This window comes from Malurus melanocephalus, unplaced genomic scaffold (assembly GCF_030028575.1).
Source record: "Malurus melanocephalus ecotype Western Australia unplaced genomic scaffold, MMel_1.1 scaffold_30, whole genome shotgun sequence".
Taxonomy (NCBI): domain Eukaryota; kingdom Metazoa; phylum Chordata; class Aves; order Passeriformes; family Maluridae; genus Malurus; species Malurus melanocephalus.
Window position 1 is genome coordinate 2,173,879 of NW_026623262.1, and position 19,244 is coordinate 2,193,122.

The following is a 19,244-nucleotide window of genomic DNA, read 5'->3' on the forward strand; positions in this document are numbered from 1 at the left end:
TAACGTGTCACTTTATGGTTCTTCCATTTTCTCAAGAACCTCCAACTGCTAATACTATCTTACACAAATAAACATTAGAAACTGACACACAGACACACACCCCGCGAGAGAGGTGAATTTAAAGCCRGGAAACTGAAGGGTCTGCTCTGCACTGACACCCTCGGGCATTGACAGCCTCGTCTGTCCTTGCTGAAGCCAAGGGTCAAGACATTTCTGCCTTGAAGCCAGAACTACATTTTCACAATTCACACTGAAGCCTCTAAAGAAATAGAAGGTGGGGCAAGTCTTCGCTGGAGAATAACAGGACTGGTTATATCATTCCTAGTGATTTGAAAACACCATGTGGGCTGAGTGGGCTTATGCTCTGAGTGAAAATAATGAGAAAGTAATGAGATTTTTTTCGGCAGTGGACAGCCAGGGAACATWGAGACAGAGATATAAGAACAGTATCACTGGGACTGTCACGAGCATTTTTTTAAAAACTTTTCTTCAGTCGGTTTCAAAACATGCTTTGGAAACACATGAAGCCGCCTATCGTTCCTGCGAAAKCCAGAGCACTTTTGATTTTGGGGCCCTTTTAGCCCCCAAGCGGGGCTCCCCTGCGGCTCTCCCCGCAGTCCCCTCGGTACCCCGTGCACACCCGCGGCATTCCCGGCCAGGACCCGCCGGGGGAGGCTGGCGGCGGGGAGCGACCCACGGGGGCGGCAGGACCAGGCGACGGGACACTTGTGGTCCGCACCTCCGCGGGCCGGGGGAGCCTGCCCGGCTCCTACCTGGTAGGCGTCGGGAATGTTGACCGTCTCTCCGTGCTCCGCCACGTAGCCGATGATGCCCTTGCCCCAGGGCACCTGCACCTCGTTGCTGTCCTCGGTGGAACCGCAGGGCAGCAGCGGGGTGCCGGCGTGCACGTCGAAGAACTTGGAGACCAGGGTCTTCTTGCCGGCGGAGGACCCCTCCACGAGGAAGAGGGATCCCCGGTCCGCGTCCACCATGAGGCAGACGAAGATGAGGATCTTGTAGCTGAGGCTGGTGAGGTCCAGGTCATTGGAGATGTCCTTGACCAGTTCCAGGAAGAACTGACGCTCGTTGTGCTCCTTGAGGTAGCGCTTGTAGTCCAGGGCGGTGGGGGGGTACTGGGGCAGGCTGACGCGGGACTCGAGCAGGGCGCTGAGGATGTGGGCGGTGGTGGGGGGCAAGGAGCTGGCCTTCCGCAGCAGCGCCCGCCGCCGCACACTGCTCAGCGGCTCCTGCGCCCGGCCGTGCACATGCTCGTCGTAGGTGAGGTTGACGTGGATAGCCTTGGAGCGGGCGAAGCTCTTCCGCAGCTCCTTCTGGGACGCTCGGCGCTGCAGCCCGCCGGGGCCGGGACCGGGACCGGGACCGCCGGGGCCACCCGCGCTCCCCCAGACGCCGCCGGGGCCGTCGCTGCTCCGCCGCTCCTCCGACGGGCCGGCAGCAGGGRCGGCAGGCGCTTTAGCGAGCGAGTTCTTTCTCTGCAGCCACTTCTCCACCAGCTCCGGGTGCCTCTCTAGGAAACTTTCCACCGCCGCCACGTCGAGGCCGGCATCGCCGGGAGCTGCCATGGTGCCGGCGGCGGGGGCGGCTCAGGCCGCGGTAGCTCCCGCTCTGGCCATGCCCCGCCGCCGCCACGTGCTGCTGCTGCCGCCCCGACGGCCGCCCCGGGGCACGGGGAATGCCGGCAGCCCCGGCGAGGGGCCACTTCTGCCCTTTGCCCGGGCCCCTCCTCAGCGGCGCGCCTTCTTCTCGCCTTCTGCTCTCCCCCGCGACCTCTTTTTCCTGCCCACCACTCTTTATTATTAGTAGTAATATTATTCGATATTTTCTAGGTATTTTTGGTGCTTGCCGGTTTTCAGCCTTTCTCCGGCTCTGGCCTCGGTTCCCGGTTCTGGGCCGCTCCCCTGGTGAGTCGGGCAGGCGGTGCCGCCGCGCCTCTGGAGATGCTCTGGGAGCGCTCGGGCAAACCCCTTCTGCCAAGTGCTGTCAGTGCTGGCGGCGGCTCCTGCGTAAGCCAGCCGGCAGACCACTGAGAAGGAGGGAGGGGAGGACGCGTGAGCCGAACGGGGGGGCAGGCGGGGAGGAGGGAGGGCTGGCAGCAGCTCTGGCAATCCCCGCTGCGGGTTGGGGGGGGCACTGCCGCCCGCCTGGCAGCAGCCGCCTCGGCAGGGCGGGCGGGAGGACCCCCGGCGGTGGGGAGCTGTGCTAGGGAGCTTCATTCAACAGCATCGCGGGGGGAAAGGGAGGGGCCTTTTGTCTGTGATGCGTGTTCGGGGAACAGACGAGCGCCGCCGCGGCTCCCACCCGCCGTCCGCGAGAGAGGAGGCGGGTGGTAATGGGAAAGCTCCCGTTAAAGACCTCTCATTTATAGCATTATCTGAGCTGCTTTAGTACTTCAGGAAACAGGCAGAAAAACTGAGCCCTTCCAAGAACCCTGAGTGAATTCCGTTTCTTGAATCACTCAATTGATTTTCGTAGAGCCTCACCGGTGCGGAGACCCAGCTCTGCCCGGCGAGTATCGCTCCAGCGGGGTGTGAGAGGCACAGCGGGCTCCCCGCCCGGAGTCGCCCAGAGCTTTCTGCCGAAAGCCACTTTTCCCCGGGCAGCTCGGCGGGAGCGGGCGCACCCAGGCACTCCTGGGTGTCCGCTCGGGCATCACCGGCTGCCAGACGGAAACCAACCGCATCCACCGCGGGGTTATTTTTATGCGCACGTGGAGTGCTTTTCATTCCTAAATCAATGCCTACGCATAAGCGATTGAGAAAACAGTCATGGATCTTAACACGTGAAAATGTTTTTCATGCGCTCACCAAAGAGTGAATGAAGGCGGCTTCAAAAATTCATGAATGGGAGCTCGGCTAGCTGGGAAAACACACGGGCAAATCTTCAGTCAGACGAGATTCCGACCTGCCGGGCACCCTGTCCTGCAGCAGCCCCTTACGGCGCGGGGTGCGGGCAGTGCTTGGGAGGAGAGGGAGCACTTTTGGGACACGTGTCGATAGCGCAGGCGGGTGCGCGGGTGTCAGGCGGGGAGGGAGGGCTRCGTGTGTGTTCCGGAGGACCGCCGCGTCTCCCGCGGCAGTAGGGGTGACCCTCAGGCGCTCCGTGCAGACGCTGCGGCTTGCGCAGCTYGGAGACTGCCTAGAAAGCCATAGACAAAGGATTTGGGTTCCCAGTGTCGGTGCCCGCGCCGTTGCAGGCTGAGCAGCAKCTCCCTCGCCGCGCCGGTCCCGGGCCGCTGTGGCCGCACGGCCGTGTGCTTGCCCCCCGCTCTCGGCGGGGTTTCATACAGCTCTCCGGCTCTCCCCGCCGCGCAGGGATGCTGCCGCAGGAGGACGGGCTCTCCATTGAGAAACCCCGCCGCCACCGGCACACATGGGCAATAGGGCAGTGGGRGCGGCGCGCAGGCAGCCGGGGCGGGGGACACAGCCCCTGCAGCAGCCCCTGCAGCAGCCCCCGGCACTCGGGGGACGGAGGAAGGAGCCGGGAGCCAGCCCGGCCCTGGTCGCTCCCGCCGCCGCACCGTGCCCCGCCTGACTTGCGAAGGGCGCCCGGCTGCAGAGCCCGCGGCCAGGGGGCTGAGGGGCCACCGGGCGGAAAGCGGGGAGCTCGGGGAACAGGCTCTAGGGGGTCGTCCCCGAGCTGCTCGCATCTCTAAAGAAGCCGAGCTCTTTCCGTGCAGATAGCTGGGCTATGACATGGCAGCGTGTGTCGGCGAGGGCAAGGTCTGTCAGCGTTTCCGAGCGCGCTGCCGGAGCTRTGACGCAAAAGGGATTTCAGGGCGGCGGCTGGCGCAGCCCCTCGGGCTGAGCTGCCGCTGTCGGGAGCCAGCGCTCCCCGAGTCCCTTCTCTCCCCGGGAGCTGCCGTTGAGCCGCCCGGGAGCTGCCGCTGAGCCGCCCCCGAGCTGCCCCCAGCCCGAGCTGCATTTGCGGTTTTGCARTGCTGGCGCAAACACTCCACTCACACAAAGAAATCGCATGAGCTGCTGGAGGCCAGCCCGGCGCGTACCTCCAGCTCTCAGGCCAGGACCTTGGGTGGGAAATAATTGTATGCGAGTAATTTTTACCATTTCACTGTGGTAATGTTTGGTTTGAGCACGCACATCAGTGTTTACTACAAAATGGCTACTATGTAGCAATTCTGTATGTAAACACTTAAACTTAGTGTTTCTGTAAGCCTAGGTATAGGCTAGGTCCTTCAAAATCTTGCAGGATCTTTAGTTTATTTGCTGGGATTTTATGTATAGGATTTGGTTACATCAGAATTCTGGATATTGACAATCTCTCAAATAGCAGTCAATACTGAAGAAAGTAAAACTGTAGTCTCCATTGCATGGGATTCACAGTGAACGATTTACTGTAACAGTTTAATTGTAAAGAACTGTGGAACCTGAAATCAATGTAAAGAKGAAATGTGACAGAGATGACCACACTAGTTTGACTGTTCTGCAGCTTTTACAGGCTTTGGACATGCTGTCAGGATAAAACCAGGTTCAGAAGTCTGGCCTGATGTGCATTGATGGCTGTTAGGAGAAAACTGGGGTCTCTGTTCTGTTTGCAGGGTGAGTTAAAAAAGCACAGTGCACACTGTACTGCAGTCTTGTGTGTTGGCCTGAGATAGATTAGCTTCAACCTTTTGTGGGAGGGCAAAACCAGGAAAATGGATTTTGGCAATGCCATGGGATTGTGCTGCCTTTCTAATTTTATAGGTATGCTGCAGTGAGGTACAGGCAGCAAACATCTGATGCATCTGACGTATGATGCACCTTTTGTCAGCAGGGATGCACAGTGCCAAATCAGACAGCAGTGCAGCCTTTAGCCACTTGCATCTGGTTTCCTTGGGTACAGTATRCAGAATTGCCCTAAGATGCTCTAACATAATCACAAGGAGAAATGTCGGTGCACTTCTCAGGTGCAGCATTTCCTTGTTCAGAAACRCAGTGGTGTAACACTCCTCAAAATGCAATTGGGGAAACCATTTGAGAAAATTATATAATTTGGGGAGATGCTTTATTACTCTRAAGTCTGAAAGGGGGAAGTAGTCCAGGTAGAATTGAAGAGAATGGGATCATAAATGATATATACTACAAAAAGCACAAGTATACCTTGTGTCACTTTATTAATAAAATAAAGTAGAATAGAAAATAAAGTAAAATAGAAATCCTTTTTGCATCATGGAGAGTTGCAGTTCTTTGCATCATTTCATATAGAACTACTTATTACTTCTAAACTATGATATGTGAATATCTTTGTAATTCCAATATCTGAAAGATCCAACTTAATTTCGTACAGTTTTGAAAGATAAGCATGAGATTGACATGGAATTCCTCGAGGCTGTGCTCCATTGAAGGGCATTAGGAAAAGGGTTGTCAATAGCCAGTTCCTGGAATCTCTTGACAGAAGTTGAAAAGCCATTATTGTTTCCTTCCAAACCTGCTAAAACCTGCCTCRTTCAACAGAAGCCTGCTCTTGTATTGACGACTACTGCAACTCCTGTTATGACATGTTCATGTTTCTCTTCTGTCTTCCAGAGCTAACTCTTCCCATTGTCTAAAGTGAATTTAGGTATCACTTTGTTTGTCCTCTTTCAAAAACTTGTACTAAGATCTGTATGATTTGTTCACTACAATTTTAATGGGAAAACATAGTTACAGTATGCTGATGATATATTGAAGGAAATTTCAGTATAAAGTGAATGCCACAAAACGTTTCCTAGAAATCACAGGAGAAAAAAAGTCATCCAATTCTAAAGCACTTTAGTAGCCAAAAAAAAAAAAAACCCAACCCACAGGATACAGGACACTATTTGTAATGAATGGCTTGATTCAAATAATATAATTTATATTTAAATAATAGAAATAAACCCAATGAAAACCACACAGAATACTTTCCCTTTTATATGCTCCACTGTTTTTCAATTTTCACTGTCTGTGTGAAAAGCACAAGAAAACCCRTAAGTCATAGCGTACTAGTGTGGAACGGTGTTTAGTCAAACAAAACAACTGCAGCACACCACGATGCCAGTAGAGGGTAGTGACCAGCAAACAAAATCTAAAAGCTTTCCAGAAACAGAAATGAAAATCTGCCCATTGGCACTATACCGTTCTGGGAAAGCGGTAAACCTGACCTGGTGCACTGAATATTAGAAATTGTACCAGAATTYAATACAGGGAATGAGGATTTTTGTTTCTTTGGAATTGCAGTTGGGATTCATCTGMAGTAATGCAAAGTCGACAGTTTGGATAGTAAACCCTTATAAGGGTTTCTATCATAGGTCTATAGAAAAAATTTCTTTTATATATGTCCCCGCCAGTACTGCACCTTATTTTTGTCACCTCTTAATTTTGCCTTTGTTTTTGTTTGCATCTCAGTAAGAAAATCCTGCAGCTTGTCCTGTTGAACAGCCGATAACCCCCAAAGATTTGGTCCTGTTTTATGCTCTCCATCTTTTCAGATAATGCGGCGCTGTGCGTATTTCTGAATAGAAATACTGTTTCTTCAACATAACCCGTTTAGATCTATGAAAAAGATACCAAATGTTATCACGTCCTTCTACCTGACAACTGCATCTGCTTCTGTGAAAGAGAGGGGGGATTTCTTCATTTAATTTGGTTGTGAAAAATAATAGGAAGCATGCTCGCAGCCCGAGCMCCATGCTTGCGGGCCCGGCGGGGGCGGTGTGCGCGGAGCGGCGCTCAGAGCGGCGGGGAAGCGGCGGCGGAAGGGGCGGGCGCTCCGTGTCCCCGGCGGAAAAGGCGCTGCCGCCCTTCCCTGCTGGCCCGCTGGAGAATCCTGCGGCTCTCGGCGGCTCCRCCATGGAGGAGAGCAGCGGTGTCCGCCTCTCGGCGGAGTGCCTGGACGAGCCGCCCAACAGCCGCATCTTCGTGGTGCTGGGCAAGGACACCAGCGAGGCGCTGGTCCGGGARCGCTTCTCGCCCTTCGGGGACATCCAGAACATCTGGCTCCTGCGGGACAGGCGCACCAACGAGTCCCGCGGCATCGCCTTCATCAAGTTCGCCCGCAGCTCGCAGGCCTGCCGGGCCATGGAGGAGATGCACGGCCGCAGCCTGCTCCCCGACAGCAAGCCCATCAAGGTAGGCCCGGGGAGCGCGGAGGCGGCGGCAGCGGCGGGCGGGAGCGCCTCAGGCCCGGCGGGAGCGCCTCAGGCCCGGCGGGAGTGCCTCAGGCCCGGCGGGAGCGCCTCAGGCCCGGCGGAGCTGCCTCAGGCCCGGCGGGAGCGCCTCAGGCCCGGCGGAGCTGCCTCAATGCCGGCTGGGCCCGGGCCGTTCCCGGTCTGATCCACCGGCGGGGCCCATCCGCTCCCCAAGGTGCCGCGTGTGGCCTGAGCTGTGGCAGGCCTGCGGAAAATGCTGCGCCTGGAAGCSAGGGGGTGTGTTTGTGACAGAGATCCCTTTGTATATTTTAAGTGTTGTAAGCAAGATMGATGCGAATAAATAGAGCTGTCTTTGTAAGTATGTATTATATTGGTTTTGTAGCTTGGGATCACTTTTCAGAATTATTTTATTAATCTGTGGGACTGTTCTGTCWGCTTTCAGCTTTCCCATTTGTTTTTCTATTCACCAGCTAGTAAAGTATGAATGAGTTTGAAGAGTGAAAGAGGATGCCAAGTGTTTCATTTGAAAGTGCAATTGAGTCAGTAAAATTTTTTCTGAAGAACTTGCCATCAGAAGCCAAAAGATTAGAGTTGCATTCCTCCCTCCCTTGCGTGGCTATTAGTAAAATAAATTAAGAGCTCTGCGAAGTCAGTTGCTATTTGTGCATAGGAGGCTTACTTTGAAAGTTATAGCTTTTTTTCATGGTTGTTTTGGTTTTGTTTGTTTGTTTTTGTGTGTGATTTTTTTTGGGCTTTTTTTCTTGATTGTCTTCTGRTGTGCCCTTCTTAGATGAAATTTATTTCAATAACTAAAAAAGATTTTAACACTAACAGATACGAGAAGTTACAATCCTTCATAGAGCAGAGAAGTTACAAACCTTCATAGAGCATAGATTTGTAAATTTTGGCCCAGCTGAGCAGTGAACTGCAGTAACAAGGTTTTATTAAGCTGTTAGACTTGTTGGCTTGCTTGTTTGTTTTTACTAGTGCCGTACTAGACCTGTCACACTCTTTGCTACCTCACGTGTCACTGGTGATGTTGACAGTACTGCTGAATCAGCAGTGAAAGGTATTTCTCACCATGGCTCATTATCCCCAGTAAGAAATTCTGGCCCCAGTTTGGGAAAKTGTTCAGGGTTTATTGTATTTGTAGGTCTTTTGTCACAGGTGATCACAGATGGTATTTTCTTTCCAGGCTAAGCTTGTGTGAACAAAAAATAYGAAGATAGTTGAAGTATTTTACTTGCTTGTCGATGTGTGTCTTAGATCCTTTTGGCAGTAATTAGTGTCTGTGTCGTTATTTCATTAGGTATTTATTGCACAGTCAAGAGCTTCTGGAAGCCATCGAGATGTTGAAGATGAGGAGCTTACACGAATCTTTGTTATGATACCAAAAACCTTCACAGAGGAGGATCTGCGAGAGAAGTTTAAGGTACTGATTTGCTGGTTGTTGTTACTTYAAAATGCCTTTTTCWTAATTTATGAGAAGGGCTTAGCATRTGGAACTTTTTGTGGTTTTCAAATATTGGATATTAATACATTTTTTAATTGTTCTAGATGTATGGAGACATTGAATATTGCAGCATTATTAAAAACAAGACTACTGGAGAAAGTAAAGGTTTGGGCTATGTCAGGTACCTAAAGCCATCGCAAGCTGCACGAGCCATTGAAGAATGTGATCGAAGTAAGAATCTGAGTGAATTCTTTGAGAATTTTTTGCAATAAGTGTGTGTTATCACTAATGTACCTTTAATTTTTATTTTTGTGTGCAGGTAAATTATTTATGATGTAGAAACATCTTCATAAAAAGTTCAATTGCAAATAAATAATAGCATTGTTAACATTCAGTGAGMACAGTCACCTGATCACATTTTTTTAGGACCAAACTGCAAGATCAGTGAGAAGAGCTTGGAATTTGTTGATCTCTAAGTTTCCTTGCAGCCCACCATTCTGTGATCCTGTAATTTGTCTGATGCTCTRGTACCAAAAGTTGTTAATGAGTTTGAGTGAGTCTGGTGGAAGGCCACCAAGGATGTCAGGGGCTGAAAGCACAAGGCTTTGAAGGAGAGACAGAGGGAATTGGGTTTGCTCATCCAGGGGAAGAAATGTTCTCTCAAAAGCCTAAGAGCAGTCTTCCATTCCAGCCTCTGGTTTGATGTTGCTTAATCACAAATATGAAACAACTTGGGGTGTGGGTGTGGTTGGTTGTTGTTCCTATTTTTTATAGCTTTATTTGTTTTTTTTTTCTTCAGTAATATATATGGTGGTGATTCTACATAGTATCTATCATAAATGGTTGTACAGAAATTATATTTGGCATAGGAATATGAGTCTGAGATTACTTAGCAGTCAAATTTTATTTCTTTCACGCTGTGAGGTTAAAATATAATTAGTTGCATAGTTTGAGTGTAATACCTCTTTGTTTAATAAAAGTAAAACCTAGATCAGTGTAAGACATCCATAAACTACTGTTCTAGCACAGAGGTTCAGGTGATGGCTACTGGAGCATTTCAGAATCCTGTTAAGTATCACAGAATGCTYGARGTTGGAAGGGGCCTCTGGAGGTCACCTTGCTCAAGCCCTTGGCTCAGGCAGGGTCACTTGGGCACTGGTGGCCTAGGACCCTGTCCAGGTGACATTTGCATGGAGACTCCATGGCCTTTCTGGGTAGCCTGTGCCAGTGCTCAGTCACTCTGATAGCAAGTAGCCTCTGTAATGGTGATCTTGTGATTAGGAGTAATTCCCTTTGGAAGCTGATCACTTTCACACAATTATTATGTCAGATTGCAAGTTCAATGATTCCTCTAAAGCCAGCACTTACTGGCTTCTCTGAATAATATGTTTTGAAATATGGTGCTTGGAGTATGTGGGTCTGGTCAGATAATGAATATGAGCTGAGGCGTTACTGTGTGTGTTGTTTCTTTCAGGCTACAGGGCCATTTTGGCTGAACCTAAAAATAAGGCATCTGAGTCTTTTGAACAYGATTATTACAGTGCTAACATGAGGCAAGACCTAAGAGGAAATACACTTCCATTTTGTAAGTCACAACGCTTTTTACTAAAAATGGTTTGTGGTCTCCAGTATGGTTACTAAGTAAGAATGTGGTTTGGATAAAGGGAAGCTAATSGAGGCTTAGGTCAACACTTTAACAGTGGGTAGGATATTGAAGTTAGAAACTACCCAGGCATTTAATSTCTCTCTTTTTATAGCTTGCTTTGCTTGTGTTGGCCAATTATTTTGTGACTTGCAGTGGTGAACTCAACATGTGACCTTAATTATATTACTGACTTGGATTGCTTTTAAAAGTTGAATGCAACGCATGTGAAATGAAGGCATACAAGTATGATGACTCCAATTATTTTGTTGATTCTTGAGGTATGCAGCCAGAATTTTGTGGTTTTGAAAAACCTGAGACCCGAATTCAAGAGCCAGTCTCCAAACGCCTGTCGGTGGTGTCACGGCTCCCCTTTATTCAAGAGCAGCTGTTTGCCCTTTTTGATTTAGTTCCAGGACTGGAATATTGTGATGTTCAGCGAGATCCTCATACCAATAGTGGTAAGTAAAAGTACAAAAAGTTTTGGGGTTTTTTTTGTCTCTGAAGGGAAGCCGTTTTAATTGTACTTTAATTATTTTGTGCTGSAAAATGCAGTACAGTTGTTGGAAACAATCAGTGGTTGTCATTGCATGAAGCCAAAAATCCAGTTTTGTTTGAACCCGCTTAAGAGCTTATACTTTTACTTTGAGGTAACTTCGAAAAACTCAAGGAGGATAGAATGAAAGTAATGATAAGTTTTTGGGTTTTGGTCAAATTAATAGTTTGAGGCAGAATAAATGAAGAAAAAGTTCCAGAAATTACTAGACATCAAAGTAAAGTGTTCTCTAAACAGGTCTTTTTAGATTTTCATTCTGAAATACATGTGTTGCGTACAAGTTTGCATGAGTAAATAGATTAAATAATTCCAARATGGATCATCTTTTCTGTTGAGAGATGGTTTTGGTTTCAGTCTTGTTTTACTGCTGCTGAGACAAATGCAGCCTTTTCTCCAAGAAAYTTGAAATGTGGATGATTCAGAGAGTTACATCTTTAACTTTACAGTTCTTGAAATTCAGTGTTGATGGCATAATTGCATTTTAAAATAAAATTAGGCATCCTTTTGTTACTAATTCTGGAATAGTGAGAAAGACATGTTTTCACTTTCGTGGTTKTATTGCCAGCTTTTTGAGTTAGCATAAATACAGCTCATCTGCCCCTCRTTAATTTCAATGAAGTTTCCATCACGAATCAAATTGATGAGTAAAAATGATGTGCGCTAAGAAGACTTCAGAATCTTGTGTCATCCACAAGTGATGTGCAGTTTAAATATATTGCTCATGTGAGTGTAACTCGTTTTCAGGATTTACCTGACACTGTGTGCACTGTGTTTGCAGGGTACGCTGTGATTCAGTACAGCACTGCTGCCTCAGCTATATATGCCAAGTACAAACTCCATGGGTTTGAGTATCCTCCTGGAAATCGACTGGCTGTCTTTTTCCTAGAAGATGGGAATGATAGCTCGGAGTAAGTACTAGTACATTAAGGTAAAAAGTCGTAAGTTGTCTTCTGGAGAGCAAAATCTAAAATAAATACATTTTTAACATAAGAAATAACATCAGAATCACTGTGAACTTGTGCCATACTTGCAGATAGTATTTTCTGAAACTGTTTGGTCTGGGGTTTTCTTTTTGAATGGCTTAGAATAAGCCTTTTGAAACTTAGTAGTCTTTGATAAAGAAAATACTAAAATGCATATTTTTAAGGTACTGTGGAAAAGTCTTGGATTTGGCAAGAATCGGTCAATATATCTGTAATATGTAACAAGGGAGGAATGTATTTTTGATGAGGTTTTTGAATTATAACCAGATTTACTTATCTCTTGCTTGTGTTTACAGTAGTGAAAGTAGTAGCTTTGTGAAGCACATGTGTAGAGTAAAATTTTTGGATGCTGAAGGTCTGGTATCGCCACAGTATGGGGAATTGCCAGGTGTTTGACCATCTCTCACTTCTTCTGTGATTTGAATGCCCAGTACAAGTACAACTTGTACAAGTACAACAACTTCTTGTAATGAATGTTTTGCCTTAATTTTATTCAGATCATCTCKGTAGGGTGTCATGAAAGCCTGTCTYGATTTTCATTACGTACATGGCAGATTTCATGATGCGCCTTGATGTATATTAAAACTTAGTTTCTCTTGCTAACTTTAAGATTACCATGCCTTAGCTCTTTCTTTAAAGTGGTTTATTATCACTTCTGCTTGCAGCCTCATCAGAAAAATGGCAACRCAGCTGGTGACAGCTCAGGTGTCATCGGCGCTGCGCAGCAACAGCGCGATTGTTCAGCARTTCAGGACGCCTCCTGTGAGTTCATATCAGGGGTAGTGGTGGTCCTCTTCTGGATTGTTGTAATAAACTTCAGATGTGTCAATAAAGAATGCTGCTCACTTGCTTCTATTATTTGTTTTACATGCTGCATTTTTGAGATGTACCTCTGGTGTGTTTTTATTCCCTGAGGGGGTGTCTGACCTCACTTGAATCTATTGTCCCAATCTAATGAAATAACCAAAGTAAATAAAGTAATGATGATCAGAACTCACATGGCCTATTTATATCCTGTGATGGAATTAAAATTGTAAGAAAGGTAAAATTACTTCCTTTGCSCCCTGCCATCAGTTAACTTGCATGTTTTCCCCTGTTTCAGCAAGCATTTGCAGGTACTTCTGGCTCACAGTTGCTGCAGCCCCAAACTGATGCCATACTTCCACCACCCAAAAAAAAAGTTCCAGCTGACACTTCTGTGAAGGAAAGGCTTTTCATACTTTTTCATCCCCATCCTTTACCTGTAAATGTACTGGAGGATGTCTTCTGGTAAGACTCTGTTTACAATTAAGTGTTCCCTAACAAAAAGAAAAGAAACTRTGAAACACTTAACACTGAAAATAAAAAAGAGGGCCTGAAAACTCTTTCCAGAAAAGGCAGTACATAGTGACCCTTAAGTCATAAGTGAACAGTAGATAATAGTTGCTAACAGTTTCTTTTTGAAAGAAGTGTGTGTTGGAATTCACATTGAAGTACAACTGCCATATCATCAGTACAGCAGCTTAATTATAAATTAACTTAATCTGAAGTAAAATGTCTGGTCTTCTAATGCTTATTTTTAACCAAAAAATGTAGTATTTTCAGCTACTATTTCCTAATTAATTTTGCATTTTCTTTTACATATTTATGTGAGGCATTTAACTATTTTGATAAATTTTCTCAGTAACTTAGGGGGAATAAGTATAGGGTGTTCTTTTTTTTTCTGATACATTAATAATCGTTTGCATCTTAGTAACACTATTTTATTCTATCTCTATGTGGAGCAAAGACTTGAGACAATTTTTGCCATCTTTAAAAATATTGTTAGCCATTTTTCATTATCTTATATTTATTTGTAGTATACTCTTGAAGAAATAGACATTTGTCTTTTCTAATAGCTTGAATTTGCAATAAATCTTTGGAAAGCCAGATTATTTTCAGAGCACCAGAAGAGGAAAACCACCATGAGATGAATACGTTTTCTGTGAAACATTTTGTGTAAAATTTAAAATGTACCTATTTSATATAATGGATTTTCTTGATCAGATGCTGGATGAGGAAAATGCTGTGCACTCGAGTCTTTACCCTTCAGCATAACTTCAGTAAGAAAGAAGCAGACTRTTTTTTAAAAATACTTAAGGATCTGTCTAGGGAGTACTTGGAAATCTATGTTCTTCCCCGAAGCTGTAGTGCTTGCTTTCTGAATCACTTCAGTGAGACCTTTTCAAAGATGAATCACAACTAAGCAAGTTCATTAGCTTCTAAATTAGCTGCTGGCTTGGGTGTATATGTCTTACTTTTGGTTGGTCTGGGTTTTTTCTTGTTTTGTGTTTGTGGGGTGTTTTGAGTGCCGTTTGGGGTCTGTAGTATTGATTTGCTTTATATATTTTAAATAAGACAGAAATCATTGATGTTTGTGGTTGTATTGTAATATTTCATAGAAAACATCAMCTGTAAGCCTCTGGTGTTTGTTTGCATTCCTGCCCATAATTCARGAGAAGGGAATATGCAAAATGGGAGTTATGGAAAACACCAACACAAGAAAACATAGATATAGGAACATTGTTTTTGCAGTTAAGAAATCATACACGTTTCAGATCGGAAATGTTGCAGGAAAATCTGTAAACTTTTTTTCCTTTTTGTTTTCTCCCCAGTCGTTTTGGACAATTGATAAGTGTTTATCTTGTGGCTGGAAAAAATGTGGGCTATGCAAAATTTGCAGACAGAGCAAGTGCCAGCGAGGCCATAACGGCATTACATGGCAAGATTGTGAATGGTGTGAGGCTGAAAGTGAGGCTGGCAGACTCGCCCTCGGAGGAGCCCAACAAACGCCAGAGAACCTACTGAGAGGTGAGTACCCCCTCCCCTTACTCTGAACTTCAGCTACCTGAAATAGTGACAGGCAAACAYTTCCAAGTTAGATACGAACACGTAAGGATAAACTTTAAATCTATTCTTAGCTAAAGACTTGAAATAGAAYTTTTTATATATCTGTGTGTGGATACCCATAATATATATTTATGGGTGTGTATACTTACACGTGCACATGTGCACTTTATTTTAAGAAAAATCAGTTTTTATAATTCTTGAAAAAAACACTCACCAGTTGATAAAAATCAATCTGGATGTTCTTAGAAATATCACTTTTGTACGTGAGAGAATCAGTTGACAGAGAATCAGTTGACRTTGAAAAGCGTATGCAAAAATAAACAATGAAACAGACATAAGCTTGTGTGTGTCTTTTTTTCCTTACAATCACATGCCCTCAGTGGCATTGCATAAAGGTGCAGAGTTGAACCCTTGAAGGACAGAGAAGTGAAGGGGTAAATACAAAAAGGATGGCGAGGGGGGAGGACAGGTAAAATTGTCAGGTAGACAAGATTGTCAGAAACCAAAGATTTGGGATATGTGACTCATCTGTGTTCTCAGAAATCAGGTGTAGCTGGAATATAGCATAGTGAAGAAAATATAGCAGAGCCTATGGTGAAGGAATTGAGATACATGTTTGAGATAATTAGTATGAGAACTTAMTCTTTGATGCTTATGGCCTGAGAAAGCTGGCTAAACTAGAAAGGTTTTATATTTTACTGATTTAAGGGACYAAAATTCAATTGTTCTTTTAAAGCATTGGTTCAAATTATATTGAATTTAATCACATTTTAAAATTACTTTTATTTTTTTCAGTATTAGGACTATTGCCAAAGAAAAATATAGTTGAGGGAGAAAAGGCTAAGCCCTGTTTTCTACAAAACAACTCTCAAATATTACTAACTTCTAGATAATTCCAGTACCATACTACCTTCCTAGGGGACGTGAAATTTGGATTTAACTAAGTCAGAAAATATCTGAAATCGTGACTATCTTTGCATCAATATTTTACCTCTAAGCTTGACTCCTTGTACCTTTCTTTGTATAGATGTTCTTTGTGACCCTAGAGTTGCAAAGACCAAAAAAAGCTTTTGCCCAAAGTGTTCTTTTTTCCTTTTCTCCATACAACTTCTGTGTTGCTCTTTTGATAAGCAGCAGATACTAAACATTGCCTTAGTCTTTGTATACAATGTTCATTAAAGTTGGATTTCTGGGCATTCTTTTTCTGMATGGAAATACAGCTAAAACTAATTTGAAATTTCATTTTTAATCAGCAACTCTGGTGAATGCAATTTTAAGTAACTTGTCCCCATGCTCTTATCTTTGTACGAAGTTTTGTTTTGTTTTTAATGTGAGTTTTGCTTTCAGCAATAAAAGCCCAGCCTCTGGGTWGCTACAGGGATAACTATGATGTAAACTGCAGTATAATACCAGGTCTGCCTTGTGTAATTCGTACTGGAGAAGTGTAAATACAACATGCATCCAAAATCAGAAAAAATATTTATCCCTACTTTTTCTATACACCAGGTTCCTGATTCTGAGTCTCTAAGATGCCACGACAACTTGCTATCTCTTTTCAGGAYAGACAGACAGAATTACTTGTTCATTTGTCCTTTAGTTGGTTTCTCAGGTTCTATGGAAGTGGCACCTAAATGGGAAGATTCCCTTTCCAAAAGGCTTGTCCATGCCAGTGATGTTTACCACTGCCTGASTTTGCACTGGACAGGCTGACAAGCTTTGCAGTAGTTAGGGGGCTTGTATTTCGCTTTCAATTAAAGTGTTAAATTATGCATGTGAAAGAAATGCAATTCTCTCTACCTCTGAAACAGTTGTGGGGTTTTTTTAAGGTGTGAGAATACTAACTTTTTTCATTTTGAATTTTAGCTGTAGGAAGTAATCTTTCTAGCTAAAACGTCTGTGAGTTTTCACTTAAGGAAATCATTATCTCTTAATTAAAAAAAAAAACCTTTTCTAAAGTCCTGTTGTATTGCTTGCCTTTTAGTTTCTAACAAGGTGACAGAATTTCTGAAATAGTAATTTCTATACAAGATTCTCTGATTAAAATCCAGTATAAGACCTGTGGATTCTAGAATCTATATGAAAATAAATGTCACTTAATGGAACAGTTAAGTGAAACRTTTATTTTTTCAGTACATTTCAAATTTTGCCCCCACACCTTCTTACACAAATAATCTTTTTCAAAAGACAGTTTGCAAAATTGTTTCTTAAAACGGTTTTATGGTAGCAGTATGCTACTKATAATGCTTTTGCCATGTAAACTTCTGACTCTCAAGAGCTTTCTGTTACCTTGCAGCAAACTCTTCATCAGGCAAATCTGAATACATATCTATTAATATTCTAAACTAYTCCAGTTAATGAATTTTACAGGCTCTGTTATCCTAAAATTCAGTTAAAATTCAGTTGTTTATGTGAATAGTTAAAAGTAGCAGTGAAAAGATGGAAATCCGACTAGCAAGGTTCTGTTAACCACTTCATGTTCTAATATAAGTTTTTTGAGAGGTGAGGTTATCCCCTCTTACTCTTAGGTATTAATGGCTGAAATAATCACTTGAGRCTATTCTTGCTTTAAATCTGTAGGCTTGAGAAGCTACAGTGTTTACCTCTAGGCAGTTGCTAAAAGCAGACCTGYGTTAATAATCGTGCTGTTGCCCTTCTTGTGCTCTCCACTCAGGGCTTTGCATCACTTTGAGTGTTTTGTGAATACCTCACTGCAGTGTCTGATGTCAGTTACATAAATTATGTCATTCAGAAGTAGCAAGTTCTTTCCTTGCTCTTCTATCTTTTGGAAGCATTGGGGAATTCCAGTTAATCTCTTCATTGTTCCCTAGTAGTTGTGTTTAAATACCAGCCCTACCCTTGGGGAAAAAAAAGAAACCAAAACCCCCCAAAACATATTTCAAAAAACTTTGAAATAGTCCTCAGAAAACAGAGCTGCTAACTAGTTTTGTGGGAGAAATGCAAGACACATCTACATGAAGCTAGGTTCTGTGGCTCTTCATAGTCGTTGCTGATTGACTTTAACCAAAGCAAATGGATTCATTGCATTTTTCCCCTGCTGAAAAAGATCGGGTGTTTTAAATAATTATTTAGTTACTTACTAAAAAGCATTGAAAAAGCATTTATTATGTCATAAAATACTTGGTTATTGTTGTCTTTGGTTATTCTTGTCCAGAAGTCCTGCATTACTGATTTGATTTGCATTCTTTTTAGTTAAGGCTTTATTAAAATCCTAATGTTTATAATGATTTCTTGCTCTGCAAAAATGTTTTTAAAAAGTAATTGTATCATAGTTGTGATATACATTGAAAAAAATAGCTGTATTTTGTACCAACAGTATACTGCAGCAAAAATTCTGGCTTTTGAACACTGCTGGGAGAAGGAGGCACTTCTTTAAAAGTTAGAGAAGCATGCCTAAAACTTTAATACTATTCTTCTAAACATATCGAAAGCCTTTATATACTGTTGTAATGATTATATTTTATATGTACTTTAAAATAAAAATAGATACGTTGCTTTTTGATACTATTTTTGTACTTGTGTTTTTTCTACAGAAACTAAGTAATGACATGACCCTCAGCTAGCTGACTGACTGACTGAAAACGTGACTAGACATGGTTCCTGTGGACAGTGACAGCTTTTTTCAGTGACAACTTTTTTGGTTTTTTGTTAATTGTTACTTAGTTGATCTCTATGGTCCTTTTTTCATTCTGAATATGCAGACATGCAGTTCTGAACATTGAAAAGTGTAAACTGGTGGTTGTTTTTGTAATAATATATAAMCTTGTATTACAGAAATAGCTCTTGTTTTTACTTGAATTCTTCCTATAAGATGGAAATTACAATGATGGAGGAAATAAAGGAGTCAGCATTTTCTGACTTGACTGGTTGATTGATAATGATTTAGATTCTGTTAAAATAGAGGATGTATCATGATCCAAATTGCATTGAAAAGTGAAGTACGGCATTAAATTAAAAGAAAATGAAGCAACTTCAACAATTGCTAGCAGACATGACAGTATTAATCTAGATTTAAGAAAATAGCTGTAATCAATAAAATAATTTAAAGTGCATTCTTAAATATTTGTTGATTTGGGCCAAAGGTATTCATTATGCTGTGTAGTGAAAGGGACATTTGACTCTGTGTCAGACTACCAAAACTCCTTTCATTTATCCTTTCTTATCCTGAGTCTTTTGGCTTTAACTGTGGGGAAACTGTGGAGTCTAGGGCTGTGGGTATGGTTTTGAGGGGTTGGGGTGTTTCTCAGAAGATACCTGAAGTTTTTTAGAAGATACCTAGAGTAAAATCGTTACTGTTCTCCTTAGAGTTCAGTGTATTCCTGGAAACARTGTACTATTCTTTGGTTAATTAACAGTTTATGTAAGAACATTTTTTATTAGATATGATATTCATCATTCCCTATTTAATTGTTACGTAGCACTACTGATAAGTGGCATGCTGCTTTTCTGGGTCCTCTCATTGGTAAGTAAGAACTTGGTCTGCTGTGACAATGAGCGTTAGGTGCCTGTACTGGAAAAAAAACCTGTGTCACTCATATTCCTTTTGTTGCTTGTAAATGAATTGAGCATAACTGGATGAGGTTTTTGGTGTGTTG

The 19,244-nt window shown here is 43.6% G+C and overlaps 2 protein-coding genes across 2 annotated transcripts in view; one reads left to right on the forward strand and one right to left on the reverse strand.

Annotated features, from left to right (window-relative positions):
- The window catches only part of PDE11A (phosphodiesterase 11A), a 107,795-nt gene extending 106,170 nt beyond the window's left edge, over nt 1–1,625 (reverse strand). The window contains exon 1 of the mRNA XM_057363719.1: nt 774–1,625. Coding sequence (XP_057219702.1) covers nt 774–1,583 — 810 coding nt within the window. The 5' untranslated portion in view covers nt 1,584–1,625. The remainder of the gene's footprint in view (nt 1–773) is intronic.
- Nucleotides 1,626–6,746: 5,121 nt separating this feature from the next.
- Nucleotides 6,747–18,507, forward strand: RBM45 (RNA binding motif protein 45). The gene is made up of 10 exons (XM_057363721.1): nt 6,747–7,109; nt 8,439–8,561; nt 8,687–8,813; nt 10,057–10,167; nt 10,506–10,685; nt 11,559–11,688; nt 12,429–12,525; nt 12,866–13,032; nt 14,397–14,592; nt 18,183–18,507. Exons 1-9 carry the CDS (start codon nt 6,831–6,833, stop codon nt 14,587–14,589), a joined length of 1,407 nt encoding a protein of 468 aa, XP_057219704.1. The 5' UTR covers nt 6,747–6,830; the 3' UTR covers nt 14,590–14,592; nt 18,183–18,507.
- Nucleotides 18,508–19,244: the final 737 nt, after the last annotated feature.